Source organism: Cebidichthys violaceus, unplaced genomic scaffold, assembly GCF_023349555.1.
Source record: "Cebidichthys violaceus isolate CVI_PGR_0920_01 unplaced genomic scaffold, fCebVio1.0.p SCAF_11, whole genome shotgun sequence".
Classification (NCBI taxonomy): Eukaryota; Metazoa; Chordata; class Actinopteri; order Perciformes; family Stichaeidae; genus Cebidichthys; species Cebidichthys violaceus.
The window spans coordinates 16,414,406-16,434,041 of NW_027176274.1; the positions used below are offsets into that span (position 1 = coordinate 16,414,406).

Consider the following 19,636-nt stretch of genomic DNA (forward strand, 5'->3'; position numbering starts at 1 on the left):
GGTTGAACCGATTCGATGGATCCTGCAATGGATTCTGTGACTGTGTGCGTGGACTATGCGACTATAGCACAGACTGGGACCTCACTCAGTAATCTAAACCAAAATCCAGTGCGTGCATTAGAGTCTATGAGCATTACATATAAACTACAGTTAAATCACATTTTTTAAATGTAAGATACTGTATGCCTTTATTTTATTCGGAAAGCTGAATTAAAATATATAGAAACAAGATCTGCCATGGATGAATTATCCTTAAAACACTGTTCTCTGACCTCCGTTGTTGTCCGAAGCAGAAAAAGGAATAGTTGATTACCAGGTAATTAGGCAGATAGAGACAGCTACCACTCTTCCTGCCCAGAGGTATTTTTAGGGCAAGACCCAGTGGCTCATGTTGCATTAACGGCTCCCTTGACTCGTCTCCTGGAAGTCACGGCCCTGCTTTTCGCCTCTTTTTCTCCCCCCTCCCTGATGTTCTCTGACTTTTCAGCCTTTTGTAATCACTTCCCGGTGTGCAACTTCTCTTGCCGAACAAGTCAAATCTTCAGCGAGTGTCCTCTTTATTCCCAGCGGCCTTCGAGATCAGTTCTTTGCTTGGCTTCTGTTTGAATGCGAGCATCAAGTCCCGTCCAACAAGTTGCACAGTGCCGCCGCCCCCCTCCTCCTCCTCCCACGAGCTAAACCGCCCCACTCATGATATCCCCTCTACGTCTGCCAGCGTCCGTCCGAGGGGGGGAAATGACAGTCAGATCCCCAGCAAGCCTCACAATGACAGCTGCGAGGCGATCCGTCTGCCCACTCACCAGCGAGGCTCCCGCCCCCCTTGTCATTTTTAGCCGACCTGAGGTCAGTAGAACATGTGAGATGGTGCAACGCCTGGCAGGGGGGGCAGTATGGGGTGGATATTAATTTGTAGGTCAAATGTAGAGGCTGACGTTGGCCTCCTAATTGTGTTCAGGTGGTCAGATATCGTGAAAATACTATCACAACATGACACATACTGCCAAATCCCTCAGCAAATACAAGAACACATAGTTGATAAAGATGTCAGCTGCAACTTTACAGATAGCTGCTGTGTTGAATGAGAGAGCAGGTCAGAGCAACAGTCAAGATGCTGTTTTATGCAACACAAGACTCAACACACAGCCTCCTCACAGGTGCTGTTAATCAGCAAACAACGTCATTAACCAATCACCTGGCATCTCTCAGAACTCTCATCAACATAGCAACATTTCTTTTACTGAGCCTGGACAGCATTCTTAAATGGGGAGTGGAATTTATGTACCACTAAAAGCCAAGAAATATGTAGGTTTTTAAACACAGGCTAAACTTACAATAATACTCTTTGACGTACATCTTCTACTTCAAGGCAGTGTGTGTTTTCCCCATTTCAGCCTGCCCAGAAAGAGACGGAGCATAGGTTTGTCAATGACATATCACCTGAAACTAAGAACTTTTACTTGCCTCTCAACAACAGTTCATAATCACAAGTTAAATTGTGTGCGACTTAGATTGAATTACCAAAAATGAACTCTCATGAAATACCTTTCTTAAGTAAAGTGGTTATATAGTATGTAGTAGAGCCAAAGAGCAGCATGAACCAGAAATTTTGTAATTTTAGGCTGCCTTCAAACATCTGGCCGGGGACAGCAGATGAAAACTAGCCTTTCTGGCTAACTCTGGCTCACTTACAGTTTCCCTGTTGATTGGTGTCCATTGTCCCTGCAAAATAAATAAATGAAATAAAAGTAAGTGCCATGTCGTATCACTTGCAGCCAGGAAATCATCATTTCTCATGACATTGGCATGGTTGCAGGTGCGCCATTGTTCAAGTTGAAGGTGTAATACAATTTTGTGATTCTCAGTGATATAGTACAATTGTTGTCATGTTTTCAAATGGGTACATGTGTTGTTGGGCAAAGTGTCTCATAACAGAACAGATCTATTGAACACTGACAGCCAAACTGGTTACTATTGTAGATGATAATGATGTTATGCTCGCTGTAATTAATCACACAGCATTTTGAGCGTCATCATTTGCTTTGCTTTGTTGCACACTTACTTAGGTTTAATTTATCTCACATGCATGTAGTAGTGCAGAGTTGTGGTAACCATCATCTCTTCTTTTAGTGGATTTGTTGGTCAACTCCCAAACCACCAACATAAAAGCTCATTTGTGTTGCATTCTTTTCCTAAACACTGATCAGTTCAGTGGTTTAGTGAAGGTTTATGTATGTGTGTTCCAACAACCATACCTCCATTCTATTAATATGCCAGAAAAATATCTAGTATGTCCTAATACATAGTATATCAAATACAGCTTGCCACAAATACCAGGATGTACTGCGTCTGGTTGCATTTTGCAGTAAGCAAACAACTGATGATGTCTGAGATGCCGTATTTAATTCTGAGGAGAAAACACTGACTGGACAGAATGTTTTGTATCTCCAATTCTGTGGTCCTGCCTGTGGGTCTCACTTCAAAGGAGTCAGATCCAAATATCTCAATCCAGCGTCAAGTTTTTGACCCAACCACTGCTTCAACAATAGATTCCAATTCCACGTATTGATCATCTCTCCATTGTTTGCAGTTTGGTCTTTGTCATTTCCTCAACACATGCTATTATTGGCATTCAGATTTTGACAACTTTGCTTTGATTAATTTGTGTTCCTGATAGCACAACGGTGTTCCTTTGACTTTCCTTTGCTCTTCCTCCTGAACTTATGAGCCGTGACAAATGACTTTACATGGGATTACGTAGTTAAGATAATTGATTGATGGGTTGATTGATCCAGTCATTGACCTGGTGCACACCCAGAGGCCAAAACGCCTTGAAGTAAAGAAATACACGAGCAGATTATTTCATTGGAACCCATTGAAGACCCAAACATACTAGGCACCACAACCTCATTAGGAATATTTAATTTGACTGTAAATTTTAGCCGTCTGAACCCCCTAATTGCTCCATCGAGGAAAATCCAACAATCGACGTTGAACTTGCAGGTTATCCATTTTGTCAATGCGCTCTCTCAGAATTTGAGTATTGGGGAATGTGTTCTTTTGGCTGCTTAAAAATTTGAATGATAAATCGATCAGTGACTGTGGTATGACAAGATGACCGTGTCATATAATTTAATTTTGATATTGTGCAATGACTCAAATTATTCAATGATCTATTTAGGCCAACAGTATGTACCTGACAGTACTCTTTTACCTCTACCTCTGTTTGTAAAAGTAAAAACACAAATGTACCTTGAAGTTATTTTCTATGTAGTTCCTTATTTTGTTATCATCTGTGCCTTCCAGTGTTGGTCAGTTCTATATGAACATTTTGAAAAAACTACAGCAGTGTTATCAAAATGATAATAATTGATTAATGTATTATTCAATAGCATCACATCTTGTTCCCTTGCACCTGCATGTATTTATCATTACGTTCTTTACTGGTTAACAATCAGTAAAAATTTCAATTATTTATGATTTAATTTGAATTATGCTGCACGTAATCTAAAGCTTTCCCCATTTTATTTATATCAACATATATAACAATATAATATTATGATTATCAATACTTAACAGTACTAACAGTAATGCCTTTGAGTCAAATAAAAATCAAAAAGATATTAAATTATAATTTACACAATGTTTATTGTATATTAATTGTCATACATTGTCAGATTTTTGAATTATATCAGAAATATTATGATATTGTTCTAATACAAAGACATATTCAGAAAGTTTGTCATACATTGATTTTTATTGTGCTACTCTGTAAAAACAGTATACATACAGTACATACAGTATACATGAACATACTGTGTTCTATGTGACTTTTAGAATTATTATTTCTCGTTCAGCCTGAACCGTCTGTCTCCTTCTTGACTTGTGAGCATTGGCAAAGAGCTGCTGACGGCTTCCTGTGTGTGTGTGAGGAGCTTCCCAAACCCACCAGCACAGAAGAAGCAGACGGAGACAAACTACGTCCTCTGTGCCGGTGGGGATGGGGCGCTCCTCGTCCTCTTGGCTGGTGGGTGGAGCGGGTGGTGTCGGGGTGGAGGGGCAGGGAGGACGTCACCATACTCACTGGGTCTCTGACTCGCTGGGGTGCTGAGAGTGGTTCAGTGGTCTGTGGTGGGTCTCGGTCTTCCTGGGATGATGGGTTGGTTGACGTCCACTCTCAGCTACCCCAGGAGTGAGACAAAAGCACAGAGGAGTCCTGCCCTGTGAGACACAAACACAAGAGATGAATACTTTAAACTCAACTATACGACTTTTACATTGTTGTATTGAATCTGGCCTCCAATGATGGAATCTTATTACTGATACTTCTGTAGTCTTAGTGAGGGATTACTTACTCAGCCCACTGAAAGAAAGGAGACCGCCGCCCTCTATCTGGTCCTGTGGTCCTCCATCCTTCTCATCTGGTCCAGAGTGAATACATCTCCTCTGTTGTCTAGGAGATCCTGGAAGTTGCTTCCTGTGTTACAGCCATCGATACCTGAGTAAAAGAGACTTGGAAACCTTTTCTTAACGTTAGCAATTTTTACCATACCATCTGCATCATTTTTTGCATCTAGCATCAAATATTACTCAAAAGGAAAATCTTTTATTTAAAACCTCTGCTGCAGGATGTTACCTATCGCCAACCCCGCCAGATGCAAGGGAAGGCTGTCTGGTGCTTTATCAGTCCTACCAGACACAAAGGTTTTACAATCCTGCAGTAAACAGGCTGTCGGTCTCAATCCGAGGACAAAGTGGAGGGCGTTGCGTCCTTGTGGTCGTCTTCACCGGTCCTCTTCCCTGCTCCTCTTGGTGGACTCTTCTGACCTCTGGGGGACCAGGGGCGGAGCCTCTTCAGGACGTTCCACACCAAAAGGGAGTGAGTGAGGATGGCCAGCGGGAAAGGGAGAAGGAGTCGGCACTCGGTGAAAAGGAAAATCCATAAAAGAGAGATATTTAAAATCTCTGCTGCAGGATGCTACCTATCGCCAACCCCGCCAGACGCAAGGGAAGGCTGTCTGGTGCTTTATCAGTCCTTCCAGACACAAAGGTTTTACAATCCTGCAGCAAACAGGCTGTTGGTCTCAATCCGAGGACGAAGTGGAGGGCGTTGCATCCTCGTGGTCGTCCTAACCAGTCCTCTGCCTCTTCACACTTACCTGCTCCATGCGGTCCTCTTCCCTGCTCCTCTTGGTGGACTCTTCTGACCTCTGGGGGACCAGGGGTGGAGCCTCTTCAGGACGTTCCACACCAAAAGGGGGGGAGGGAGGATGGCCAGCGGGAAAGGGAGAAGGAGTCAGCACTCGGTGAAAAGGAAAAGAGAGATATTTCAAATCTCTGCTGCAGGATGTTACCTATCGCCAACTCCGCCAGACGCGAGGGAAGGCTGTCTGGTGCTTTATCAGTCCTTCCAGACACAAAGGTTTTACAATCCTGCAGCAATCAGGCTGTTGGTCTCAATCCGAGGACGAAGTGGAGAGCGTTGCATCCTCGTGGTCGTCCTCACCGGTCCGCTGCCTCTTCACAGTGACCTGCTCCATGCGGTCCTCTTCCCTACTCCTCTTGGTGGACTCTTCTGACCTCTGGGGGACCAGGGGCGGAGCCTCTTCAGGACGTTCCACACCAAAAGGGGGGGAGGGAGGATGGCCAGCGGGAAAGGGAGAAGGAGTCGGCACTTTGGTGAAAAGGAAAAGAGAGATATTTAAAATCTCTGCTGCAGGATGTTACCTATCGCCAACCCCGCCAGACGCAAGGGAAGGTTGTCTGGTGCTTTATCAGTCCTTCCAGACACAAAGGTTTTACAATCCTGCAGCAAACAGGCTGTTGGTCTCAATCCGAGGACGAAGTGGAGGGCGCTGCGTTCTCGTGGTCGTCCTAACCAGTCCTCTGCCTCTTCATACTTACCTGCTCCATGCGGTCCTCTTCCCTGCTCCTCTTGGTGGACTCTTCTGACCTCTGGGGGACCAGGGGTGGAGCCTCTTCAGGACGTTCCACACCAAAAGGGGGGAAGGGAAGATGGCCAGCGGGAAAGGGAGAAGGAGTCGGCACTCGGTGAAAAGGAAAAGAGAGATATTTAAAATCTCTGCTGCAGGATGTTACCTATTGCCAACCCCGCCAGACGCAAGGGAAGGCTGTCTGGTGCTTTATCAGTCCTTCCAGACACAAAGGTTTTACAATCCTGCAGCAAACAGGCTCTCGGTCTCAATCCGAGGACGAAGTGGAGGGCGTTGCATCCTCGTGGTCGTCCTCACCGGTCCTCCGCCTCTTCACAGTGACCTGCTCCGTGCGGTCGTCTTCCCTGCTCCTCTTGGTGGACTCTTCTGACCTATGGGGGACCATGGGCGGAGCCTCTTCAGGACGTTCCACACCAAAAGGGGGCGAGGGAGGATGGCCAGCGGGAATGCGAGGAGGAGTCGGCACCCGGTAAAACCCCCGCCAGAAACTCCTAGGTGGTAACCGCTGGGTGAGAGGGTCATCTTCATTCTCCTCATCTTCCTCCTCTTCTTCCTCTTCTTCCTCCTCGTCCTCCTCGTCCTCTTCCTCTTCTTCCTCCTCGTCCTCTTCCTCTTCTTCCTCTTCCTCCTCGTCCTCTTCCTCTTCTTCCTCTTCCTCCTCGTCCTCTTCCTCCTGCAGGACACCTGGGATTACAACAAGTTCAGTCTCCATCTCACCATTTACATGATAAAATAATTCAACAGATACAACCCCATCTTCGTCAACAGTCAGACTGAAGCCCACTGGTGGACGAGGACGCCGCCGCCGCCACCGCATCATGTCGTCCATGATGTAGTCCATGATGTAGTTCACACCAGCTGAGAGGGAAAAATTCAAACTGTAAGGATTTCTCATAGCATGAATTATTTCTGGATTACATTGAAAAATAATCAAAGATAAAATTAGAAAAAATGATGACCGCACTACACGTGTCACCAAGTCACCAACACACAAGAGGCTGTGCCTTTTAATATTTTAACAACAATATCAAACATAGTGCAGCTCTGCCTCTGTTAGTTTGAACATTAGTTCAGTTAACAGTTAGTTATTCTGCACCAAACAATTGTAAGGACTTCAATGTTTGTGTGGACAAAATGATCAATAGTTTGCAGTAAATAGCGTGAACATATTTAATATGCATTGAGCTACGTGCGTTCGTCGTGACGCACAGTGAAACATTAATCCAACTTGACCACAGTAACCTCTTTAATTTATAACTCATTATTCTCCCAGTTTATGCATTGCATATCACAGCGCGTGAAGGAGATGGTGCGCGTGCTGCACTCTGCACGCGCACATGCAGTCCCGCACAGTTACTTAACCGATCGCTCTCTTGTCCCTCGTAAACAAAACACCACAACAACGAGCAAAGCGAATCTCAATGTTAAATGTTAAAGAAATGGTTGATGTAATATTATAAAGTAAAATAAGCAGATGTTTTTTCTACAATAACTCAAGTTTCAAAACAAAACAAACCCACGTGCACAATTTAAGCATATATTTAGCATTTTATGAAAAGGTTCTATTTTCAGAAGATGTTTTTAATATTTCCACAGACTTTCATTTAACATTTAAGACATTCTGTCACTCAAATAATCATTTTACAGACGATCCTGTTTCTACCAAATCTGTGTTTTTCCAACAGGCATGATAATATACATAGTGTGAACTGTTCACCTTTAAACTCAAAACGTTTCACTGATTTCTAAACTGAGAACACTTTTAAGGATTTAAGCGGATGTATCAAACAGAAAAACGCTAAAATAAATGTAAAAGTTGTCTTACCTGCTCGGTTATTGTCCAAATCACAGCCCGCTCTCCTCAGCAGGTGCTCCTCCTCGATCGGCAGACGACCAAGGGTCTTTTTCCGGCTCTCCTGTTGTCCACAATAGTTGTCCAGTAGTTTAGTTCGCCAAAAGATTTGTATAAAGTAGCTTTTCTCTAGAAGTTAAAAACTCAAAGAGTCGGCTGTCCACGGTATGGAGAGGTGATCCGCTCGTGTTCAGGTCCAAGTGCAGAGTGAGGATCAGAAAGTTCTGAGGCCTTAAGCAGCCTCGGTCGGTCCGTTTCCATGGCATTTAGGGACGCGTGAGTGCGTGCGTGTGATTGGTCAAGACAGAATAGAGAAATATGAATTATTTTTTCTTATATATATATATATATATATAATATATTTTTATTTGATTTATACCAGAGTTATTTTTATTTTATCTTTCGGTGCTCTATTACCATTCAGTACAGCTATGAGTTGTAAACATTACACAACCCGTATATATATATATATATATATATATATATATATATATATATATATATATATATATATATATATATATATATATATATATATATAGTACATTATAACATCAACTTTGTTAAAATTATCGGTTAAGTTACGTGATGTTCGTAGCTGACAAGCTAACTAATGTTAGCGGCAGACGAGCTGCCTGCATCCGACCGTAGTTAGCCTTGGAAAGTAACTTTTGATGCCTTCACTTTCAAACCTCAGAGGTTGACTAATATCTTACTGATATTGTGATGATTTTACAGATGATTTATACTTCATATTATGTCCATAAACGGACCAACAGGAGCTCAGGCAGACAGATTGTGAACCTGAAATATCACTTTAAGTCCGGTAACGTTACAAACGTTGAGATTAACTACACCGATAAACTGAATTTGAGTATTTTGCTCCTTTTGTTTTGTGCTGTGAAATAAAACTAACTCTACATTTTGTTTTGTTAGAGGGAGCCAGGAGCAAACGGCTCAGTTCATCAAGCTGAGGGGGAGAACAACGGCCTCTTCACCAGGGACAAACATTCAGCAGCCGAATGGAGCTAAATCCAGGTCAAAAGTTTTGCTCAATTGAAAAAAAAAATTTGAACCTGAAAGTTCAAGTTGTGGTCCTTGAACATTGAAAAATACAACAATGTATTCAAAATAAAAATACGTGAATGAAACGTTTTTTTGGGTTGAATAGAATTTTGATTCAGTTCTGGAATTTTTTTTAATACATTTATTTTTTTCATTTTTCACTTTCATATATATTTGAATATTCAAGGTCTTATATTTTTCAGTTTCAGGTTTTATATTTTTTAGATTATTTTCAAATCGGTTTTTTTCAGTTTCAAATCGTTTTTTCACTTTCAGATCATTTTTTTTCAGTTCAGACTTTTGACCCTGACCTAGCGTGGGGGGCTTGGCATCAACTGAGAGGGGCGTGTCATCATGAGTGACATAACAAAGAAGGCTGAGGACCGTCCTCAACCATGTTGCGCACCGAGAGAATTATGATTATAAACACTTTCTATACACCATATTCACGTGAATGCAGTGGGGAAAAAACTCCAGTGGAAACTTCAGAGGGAACCAGCTACTTCTTTGATTAGTCTTTCGACCCTATACCTATACTTCAAGGTACATTTGTGTTTTTACTTTTACAAACAGAGGTAGAGGTAAAAGAGTACTGTCAGGTACATACTGTTGGCCTAAATAGATCATTGAATAATTTGAGTCATTGCACAATATCAAAATGAACTTATGATATGACGAGGTCATCTTGTCATAAAACAGTTACTGATAGGTCTGTCATTCAAATGTTGAGGCAGCCAAAAGAACACATTCCCCAATACTCTGAGAGAGCTCAGTGACAAAATGGAAAACCTGCAAGTTCAACGTCAATCGTTCTGCTGTCCTCGATGGAGCAGTTAGGGGGTTCAGACGGCTCTCCTACGACCCAAATAAAAAGATTTTTCGTTGACTTTTATTTATCAACAATAGCATCTTTCACAAATTTTAATCAAACATCAAATACCAACATAACATGAAACAAATACTATAAAAATAAATCTCTAAACCAAGTGTGCAATTTATCATTTAACTGAAAATAAATTACTTTAACGTAATCCAAAATACCCATATTCAAGAAAACAGAATTTAACAACAAAATCACAGAATAAAAAGACTAATAAGTGGTTTCACATTACAACCAACTGAATACCCTTCCGCTCACACCTCCCTTTCCCAGAATGCAGTACCGTGACCCACCGAGTTCAAAACCGTGGTAAAAAAAAGGAAAAGTGGCAAATACTAATGAACTCTATAAACAGGACAGAAGCATAGCCTACCTAGTACACATTACGTACGGCATAACGCTGAAACATTCCACTAAATATGATTGCATTAGGTTTTAATTCAAATGTATCATTGAAAAAATCAAACACCTACATGATTTCAATTCTAAATCCAAACAACTGGCGGTCAGATCCGCTGTTACCTGTGTTACCTTGGACGACCAGAACCGTCACTTTGAGTTGTTAGCAGAATGCATCCTATCGCAGTGAAGTGTCTGGCTAAAGGTTTAACTTCCAAAGATTGGATGCTGTGCACGACGCTGAAGAAGAAGTCGTGAATTTGGTCAATATTAGCAGGAACAAATAGCTGCCAAACGGCCCACTATGTGGATATATCCTGCTCCCCCTCAGACAGCTCTGCCTCTAGTTTCTTGTTTGTAGAAATTAAAAATAAACGGTTGACTTAAAGATACAAGGTTTGATCTTTGTTCTATTGTGTCCACTATTGCAGCATACAGCAAGCGCATACATTTAGTTGAATTAACATGCCAACGTTAGCTCTGATTTAATTATGTGGGACGCATTAAACCTGAATCAACTGCACTAACCTAATGAGGGCTAAAAAAAGCCGTTTCTTCTTCTGCTTTTTTCATATCGGCGGTGCCTGTCACTGTCACTTCCCTGTGATCATTTTGTAACCAAACTTCTTTTTTGTGAAGGATTTGTTTTTTTCTGTATACAGAGGCAGAACATCTTGCCTCCCTGACTTCCAGTGATTTGCCAAACAAGCTGCTGTGGCTGTAAACATAAAAAACCCACTATAGTCTGCCTTCTATCAGCTGTTCAAGTCAAATGCATATGCTTTTGTGGCATATGAGGTGACTCAATGGTGTTCTATAGTTATCAGAAACAGAGAGGGGTGAAAGTGTTTATACAACTTTAATGATCGCGACGATACAGATTGCAAATTGTGTAGCATGTGAATGACTACCTGCTGTCTTCAGCTAAATATGCATAAAACTTAAACATATTCACTTTAAAAAAAGTGATATTTTACAACATACAAGTGTATGGAGTTATAGTACTGTTCAGGATAGTTTTGTTTCTGCTACACTTGCTGCAGTATACACTTTGAGTTGGAAGCTAGATCCTCAGTTTTTAAAGGACAGTGACGTTGGTTTGGAAATTTAAATCATAGATCTAACTCTATACTTTTCTCAGCTTTTTTCCAGCTGCATCTCAAGGTGTTCATCAGGGGATGTTTGGTCTTTGTGTTGTGATGCAGTAATAATGTGTTGAAATGGTTACATTTGAAATTGAAACTTGACAAACAAGTTTCCCACAGTTTCCTCACAACACATGATTGAGGAAAGAGGGGATTTAAGTGGGTAACCGCAACTTTTTTGTCGTGTAATGTTTACAGCCTAACTTTAAACACCATCGCCCTGGTATACACATGATTTGAAACCAAAATTCAAGTTATTTATTGTCATATGCACAAACAGCAATCACAGAGAAGCAGTCTTTGGCAATGGGAATCTGAGCTCTCCCACCAATGGCCATTTAAATATGTTTTGTTATGTATTTAAGACATAAAATAGTGCAACGCTATGTACAGCTTGACCGAGTTTAATGATGAAATATGGCAATAAGCATGAAAAAATATATTTACAAAAAAATAGAAATATTCAAGGCAGCTGTAGGTAAATGTTTGAAACGGTTTTCTCTTGATTATTGAGTTTTGAAAAGTCCACCAAATATGAGCTGAAGTATCAAAAGCAGTACTTTGTTGTCCATCAATGTGAATGAATAGTTCAGTGTCTCTTCGCTGCCCTCACATGAACGTGGACGTGATTTCTGACGACAGAGAGGACCTGCTGCTCCTCGCCACGGACGTCCTCTCCAGGAGGCCCATCTTCCTCGCGAGCTGCCCCAGCCTCTTCCTGAACTTCTCCCCCACGAAGGCGTACAGCACCGGGTTGACGCAGCTGTGCAGCAGGCCCAGACTCTGGGTGCCGAACATGGCCTGGTCCACCGCCATCCTCGCAGGGCACCGGTACGGCACGATCTTCGCCCTGAAGAACGTGTCCACCATCACTGCTAAGTGGTACGGCGTCCAGCAGAGCAGGAAGGCGACGACCACGAACACGATCACCCTCATGGCCCGCTGCCGCTGGAAGCCGCCGCGGATGCGGAGGAGGCGCCGCACGGTGACCCCGTAGCAGAGCAGCATGACGGCCAGCGGGACGAGGAACCCCAGCGTGTGGCGGAGGATCCTGGTGACCAGCCGCCACACGTCGGCGCTGCCGGGGTCGTACTGTTCGCGGCACGTCGTCTGCTGCGAGGTTTCGGACAGATACGCGGAGTTTAAAAGCCCCGGCAGAGACAGGAGCGCGCCCACGGCCCACACGGCCGCGCAGACCGCCCAGCTGACGCGCTGCCTGTTGGCCTTGCGCGTCTCCATCGCTCTCACGATCACCATGTAGCGGTCCATGCTGATGCACGTGAGGAAGAGGATGCTCGAGTAGAAGCTCAGCTCCTGGAAAACGGTGACGATTTTGCACATGGCGTCCCCGAACACCCAGCCCTTGGTGACGGAGGTGGCCCAGAACGGCAGCGTGACGGCCAGCAGGATGTCGGCGACCGCCAGGTGGAGCAGGTAGAGGTCGGAGGGGGGCAGCGGCTGCTTGCTCAGGCCGATCACCAGCCCCACGACCAGGTTCCCCGGTATGGCCAGCAGGAAGATGAGCACGTAGAAGACGGCGACGACCACCGACACCGCGTCCGGGATGGATAAGTGGTCGCAGGGCTGCGTCGCCGGGTTTACGATGAAGTCCGAGGAGTCGTTGTAGGTGAAGTTGAGTTCATCATAAATAAGGCCGAAGTCTAAAATAAAAGCAGACGTGTTTGGATCTAAGGACAGCAATGAAAAGTACATTTTAGTGGAAATACGCGTGGCCATCATAAACATGTTAAATGAGCCCTTTTGAAAATAATAAATTTACTTTTTTGACACTGGCTACATGCTGCAGTTCATACATAAACATAAATATATAAAATCACATTACATCAGCAAGTCACAAACTAATATGCTGTTTAAACATGTTATGTTTTACTGTTTTAAAAGGAGTAATCAAGCAGATTACATATCTTTACATCTTTTAAATTGTAAATGTCCCCTTGCCCATGTTTCCTATCCCTTATTTCAGTGAGCTATTAAGGGCTACGCATTGTCAAACTGCCTGTTTGATATATATGTATACATTTATTTATTAAATACCAGTAAAAATAAATAATAAGTAAGTTGTTACTCTAAGGACGAGGACACTCACCAGTCATTGTGGCGTCTTCTTTGTGGCAGGCACCGAGTCTGTCTCAAGGAGACAGAAAACAAACTGTGTGTGTCTGTGTGTGTGTGTGTGTGTCTGTCCACACCCCTCCCATCAACCTCAACACACATTCTGATTTGCTCAAGAATTTAAACACATAAATTATAGGAATCTCATATTTAAAGTATAGGTGGAGGTTGTGTCTTAAGGTCATTTTTATTTTTTTAAATGATTTCTTTAAAATGAATTTGTCATACTCGGTTCTCGTATTGGGCTGCAACCGTATTGACAGACAAGCGTACACTTGGATCTATGTAGTGGACACTACATATACTAACTTCTCAAGCTGTTATCAGGATTAAGATTTTATTATTTCAACTCCCAACAATTACTTTCTACTTCTAATTTCTGTTTTCGTCAAGTGTTTGTTGATACATCAGTCAGACTTTTTTTTTTTTTTTTTTTCAATAGTCACTGTTTGGTTTATTCCTAAACCCCCAAGCCACATAATGTGAATCATCTGTGTCATGAGATGTGCTGTCACACTGAACGCAAAATAGAAAGAGAAACCGTTTTATGAAGTCAAAATAAACAGTGTGGACTGTCAATATGTTCAGGAAATGCAGTACATCAGAAATTGCCTGGTTCTCTGCTTTGCCAACACTCACATCTTGTTGAATTGATGCCTGCGTTTGTATGTTTAGGACATTTATACAGACATGATACACATAATACTGCCCTCGACTTTGGGAAATGGTGAGCTCTTTTAAATACCATAAACCACATGTGACTACTTTTCTGATTGAGAGGAAGTTCCCAGCTCATGACATGCATCGGTGTTGACACATGAGCACAGAGCATCACATTTCCTGCCACACTTCTCATGTGTTTCAACTTCCAGTCACAAGTGCTGTATTTCTTTTTTTGTAAGTGGAATTACATAAACGTGTTTTGGACATGTGGCAAGACATATGATCGGGTTACTTAACATTAGGACTGGTGTTTGTGAGAGCTTTACATAGAAATGTCCTTCCAGCCTTATTTCAGTCTGACATTTTTAGGTCCACGAAACATGACAGATGGTTTCTCTTCCCTTCTACTTGGCCACATTTTTTTCATTTGAACAATTCATTTTTTGCTCAAAAACACAGGTGTCTGTTGTTTAGCCTAACAGACTCTGTGGTGTTAATTGGAATATGTCACATGTAAAATAACCTCATATGAATAGCAGCTCTACACACTAACGGAAGAAAGCGTCAAACATTGAATGCAGTAACATCGACCCCCGGAGGTCATGTTTAGGTGCTTGGTGCAACAAAGGATATGAAGAAACACAGGATGTTGTTGTATACAACACATTGCTTCCAAATAAAATACTTAATATAAATGATTTATGAGAATCAATGTGACACAAAAACACACCTGCTTAAGTGTGTGATTTGACCTGCTGGCTTTAAAAAAGAAAAAGGACCCACTGATCAGATAAATACGTCTCTAATGGAGCATCTGTAGGCACTAGATGGTGCTGTAGAATCAAAACGTATGTAAATGGTTCGGAGGCTTGATTAAAATGGGTAGTGGTGGTGTGATGCTCCTCAGGTGGCAGTTTAAACCATGGCACGTCTGTAGTGGTCACGTTGAGATACTTGTGGCAAAACTGCAGCGCTCCAAAAATAAAATTTTATATATATATATATATATATATATATAAAAAAAAAAAAAAAATTGTCAAAGTCCTTGCTTTTCAAGTCACAATGTGTTTGAGCAATATTATTAATTAGTTTATTACCAGTAAGTTTAATATCTTCTCAACAGCAACTTGTGTTTCTGTCAAACAGACTACATGTGGCGGCAGAATTACTGTAAAATTTATTTCTGTGAAACATTTTGCTATTAATTGAGTGTTCAAACCTTGATCTAGGTACAACTGATGGAAAACAAAAATATTTAATATCAATTGACCTATCATTAAAAAGTCTAAACTAACACCTTTCCTTTCACAGATTCACGTCGGATACATTTGGGCTGTGAGGGAGAAGAGCCTTCGCTCATGCATTCAGTCCAAGAAGTCATGTTCACCAACTTAAGGCCTTTACCGCTGAGAAAACAGAAACGCTTTTCCTGATTTAAATGACCGCCAAGTTTAGCCCGACAAATTAAGTGAAGAAAGTGCATTGAGTGTTCAAGTAGGGTGTGTAGATTGAAAGACCATAAACAAATAAAGAGGATTAAGGACAGTGGGGGGGGGACACACACTGGCACAGAGCTGGACACTCACAGTGAGGTTCAGAAGAAAGAGGGGGGGGGGGGGGGGGGAGGATGTAGACTGAGAAGGCCGACCACGACTCAACCACCAAGGAGTCCAGCTGACGCATGGAGTGGTAAATCACAACAACACTGTGCTGCTTACTGAGAGCACGACCAATGACAAACACATGTGACTCTGTTAGCATGTAGAAAAATGATGCAAGCAGTCCCTAATTTAATTCATACTTAGGAAAGCAAATATAGAATGTGACAGGAAGGGGCAGAAATGTTTTTTCTTTTTTTAAAAAAAGGGGGGCAGGGGGAAATGGGGATGTCCATAGTTCCCCCCCTACACCCCAATTTCATCTTTTGGCACGCCGTGGGTCCCTGCCGTTGCTAATGGTAACTGAAGACTTTGCCGCTGTTTGGGGTCCTGCAGCAGCAGAAGCAGCAGCAGCAACTGGAGGCGCTCCATTGCCGGGCGACCGGCCGTTGGGTCGCCCAATGCCCCCGAACCCAGGGTCACGGGGAGCACCCGGGGTTGGGTTGTTGTTGGCAAATGGCGCCATGGCACCATTACCTGTGGTTTGAGAATTACAAGTAAGTACCAACAGAAAACAAACTCCTATTAAGACATACCATAGTTCATAGGCCTTTTTTTTTTTTTACATCAAGACATTTAGGAAAATCACAGGTGTAAATAATATGAATGAAGGCTGAAATCCATTTGCTGCTTTGGATTCGGGGTTTTGCCCAAACATCACTGATGTGTACTACTGCGTTTTCTTTCTACAGTAATTTTGGTAGCAGGGATCAGGACTTCAGAGTAGCGGCATCCCAGGGATGATAGAAGACTTCCCTGATAATGTTTTAACGTGAACAACAAATGTATGGTAATTGGCAGAGGGGTAGCTAGTGACGTTAGCTGTTAGCAGCCTGTGGGCAGCACAGCACCGCTTGGTCAAATAACAGAGCTAATGGCTAACGAACGCAGGGTGCAATGAGTTACATTACGATACATTCAAGCGCTATTCAGTGATGTCATCATGACCCGCTCAAATGTAATCTCGCAAACGAGATAATGAGAAACGTGAGGCACATCATGATGTCAACACACAAAAAAAACAATATGCAAAGAGTAATAGAAGGAGTGTCTGTTTAAGTACGGGGGATTTATTGTTTTGTTTATTGCTGTGGTTCTCTGCACAGTTAGATATACTGACCTGGTGCTGCAGGTGTACCTGAATTCTGATTGGGTGGAGAGTTTCCCCTCTGATTCTGGTCTGGTTTACCCTGTTAGTGGAAGAGAAGGTCAGCTTTAACATCCTACCACCACTGGTGTTAGACTGGACTGCTGACGACACATTTGTTAATGCCAAGTTGAAAGTGGGTGCATCACTACTCACAGACTTGTTCTGGTTTGTTTGGGTTTGCAGCTCTGGGTTTGGTTCACTGAAGTTGGGCACTTCTGAGTACACCATGCAGAACCTGCGGAGACAAAGTCCACGTTTTAACAGAATATACTTCACTGAAGTATATATAGATTTATGGCCAGATACTCACTCTCCAATCTTCTGCAGATCCCCTCCTCTTCCAGTGTATAAGGTCAGGCAGCCTTTCCATATAGATGCATAGCTAAAACACAGAAATATCACATTAAACTTCTGAAAACAAGACCTCTACCTGTCTGGTTTGCATGTGCATTGGTCAGTCAGTAAATGGTTAAAAAAAAATAACGTTAATCAGTTAAAACATTTGACATCGACCCTACCCTCTGGTCAGTTTGATGATGTCCCCTGGTTGAATGAGGCTGCCGAGTTCGTCCCAAACAGAGATGGCGATGCTCCCGCTCTTGTCTGCCACCTTGCAGGAGCGCACCTCGTGCCCATCTTTCGTTTTGGTTACTCGCCCTGATAGAATGAGACAGTGACAAGTTAGACAAATGGGACCAACCTGCTCAAAACACCTCTAACCAGAGTTAAATTAAAGCTAAAAAGTGAAGTTCAGTCACAGTAACGCTACCGCAGGCTCCTTTAACAAAAAAAAAAAAAAGAAAAAAAAAAAAAAAAAGACACTAGTTGACTTACAGGGAGAGACACTTCAGCGTCACGGTCCAACCAACTTACCTATTTCCAACACGATGAATACGATATTGAGGTTTTTCGACCCAGGCTTCACATCCTTTAACAAAAACAGGGCCTCGCCTGTAGCGGTGGCCATTGTTAAGTCTCGAAGATAGATATCAACTCCTCGCTCCTTTGCTGCCACTTTAACTCAACGGCAGCTACGAGCCGCCTGTCGTTACTCAATAATGGGTTGGCGTTAGCTAACGTTACAGCCGCGCAACGTTAGCGCTAGCTCTGCTAACTAATTAGCCTGTTAGCTAAATGCTAACGAAACCCCACTTCAAACACTAACGCTGTCTTAAACGTTTATAGACACCAGGTCCGGCTTCTGTGGTAGTCGGCTAACGTTACATTCAAGTCAAATACAGGAAACACTACCGCTGGGTGTAAGGGTCGAAACATAACAGTTACGTTAACCGCCCTCTTCAAAACAGCAAATACACTACGAGGGTGACCAAGCCGAGTAGCTTTGCTAAGGAACACTATGCTAAATGTTAGCTTGTTCGTTCTGAAAGCTAGTTTGTTAGCTGCCTTCTTTTAACAACAGGATATGAGTCCCTGTGCGTATATCTATTCACAATTATGGCCATAATGGCTGTTCTTCACATAAGCTAACCCTTAGCTAACGTGAAACACGCAAGTAATATAGCAAACTGGCACACCGCGATTTAGCAATGCAGTTGGCCGAAATGTCAAATTCAGATTAACCAGAATTAATAGGCTCACAAATCAAGAGTGGCAAGTCAAATCTGAGATGTTTCTGCTCCACTGGCTGCAAGTTACACCAGAGCTTGAGATAGTATCTGTGCTGTTAGCGAACTATTAGGAAATAATAACCTCGACCAGTTAGACGACTCCAGTTTACGTTAATGTTTTCAAATCGATCGCATTTCCTTTGTGTGCCTCTTTTGAGAAAAAGCAACTGTTGTCGTTAGCTTTGCTAGCACGTAGTCTGGCCAAATTATTTTATCAGAAGACCAGTGTGTCTATATCTAACCGTGGCCTCTAATACGTTGAAGTTGTTCGCAAGCCTTAAGTGCCCTGGTTATATATGCCTAAACAACACTAAAACACTGTCTAGGGTATGTTTAAGCTGTCCACTTTCAATATATCCTCTCTTGTAGCAACAACACCCCAAATCTACGTCAGATGGGGGTTTGCCGGTCTAATTTATATGACTCGGCCAGTCCTACTATCCTACATAGGAGAGGGGTGTACACAAAGAAACGTCCTTTTGTGTGTCCTTACACAATCGAGCGGACATATACTCACAATTACCCGGTTTCTATTTATTAAGACAATGCAATCACAAATGCAAGCAGACAATGTGCTGACCTGTTTACAGGACACAGGGAAAGTAGTTGGTTTGTACCAAATGTGTTCCATTCACAAACAACGCGAGAAGAGATGAGAGCGATAGAGCCTAATGCGAGAGTTCAGTGGGTGTCAACGATGAAAACGGAATTAGTTTCATCCTGCATAGATTTCTATGCAGGACGAATCTAACGATGTGAAATGTGTTACATTCGTTTTATGTCATCACGGCTAATTGGTGAGCTGCCAACTTCTATTATTCAAACGTCCATCCACTTACACACAGTGGTCGGAGGGCAAAATGCGTCCAAATAGTAAGTAGTTATCCACGTGTAATACGTGTTACAACACGTTATAACTTCAGTTATAGCTTCATATGGTAACGGTTAGCCGTGTCCGAAGACATGTTTAAAATCCAGGCAAAAGGAGAAACGTCACGAACAGGATTCGAACCTGTGCGGGGAAACCCCATTGGATTTCGAGTCCAACGCCTTAACCTCTCGGCCACCGTGACTATTTACATCACTGTGATGTTCATGGGTGTAATAAATAT

General features: G+C 42.6%; 2 protein-coding genes and 1 non-coding gene across 4 annotated transcripts; all 3 read right to left on the reverse strand.

The window, feature by feature from the left end:
- Positions 1-10,987: 10,987 nt before the first annotated feature.
- On the reverse strand, positions 10,988-15,076 carry LOC137868388 (C-X-C chemokine receptor type 2-like). Of its 2 annotated transcripts, none has more exons than XM_068705155.1 (2): positions 13,400-15,076; positions 10,988-12,953 (listed from the first exon to the last, which is right to left on the reverse strand). In XM_068705155.1, exons 1-2 carry the CDS (start codon positions 13,404-13,406, stop codon positions 11,902-11,904), a joined length of 1,059 nt encoding a protein of 352 aa, XP_068561256.1. In that variant the 5' UTR covers positions 13,407-15,076; the 3' UTR covers positions 10,988-11,901. The 2 variants fall into 2 exon arrangements, with proteins under 2 accessions (XP_068561256.1, XP_068561255.1); XM_068705154.1 differs by having other exon boundaries at positions 10,988-12,980.
- Positions 15,077-15,842: 766 nt separating this feature from the next.
- Positions 15,843-18,898, reverse strand: nabp1a (nucleic acid binding protein 1a). The gene is made up of 6 exons (XM_068705156.1): positions 17,770-18,898; positions 17,415-17,553; positions 17,207-17,278; positions 17,050-17,131; positions 16,867-16,936; positions 15,843-16,223 (listed from the first exon to the last, which is right to left on the reverse strand). The coding sequence occupies exons 1-6, from the start codon at positions 17,861-17,863 to the stop codon at positions 16,006-16,008; spliced, it is 675 nt and encodes a 224-aa protein (XP_068561257.1). The 5' UTR covers positions 17,864-18,898; the 3' UTR covers positions 15,843-16,005.
- A 617-nt stretch (positions 18,899-19,515) lies between these two features.
- Positions 19,516-19,597, reverse strand: trnas-cga (transfer RNA serine (anticodon CGA)). Its single transcript has one exon. It is a non-coding gene; the product is annotated as a tRNA-Ser (tRNA).
- Positions 19,598-19,636: the final 39 nt, after the last annotated feature.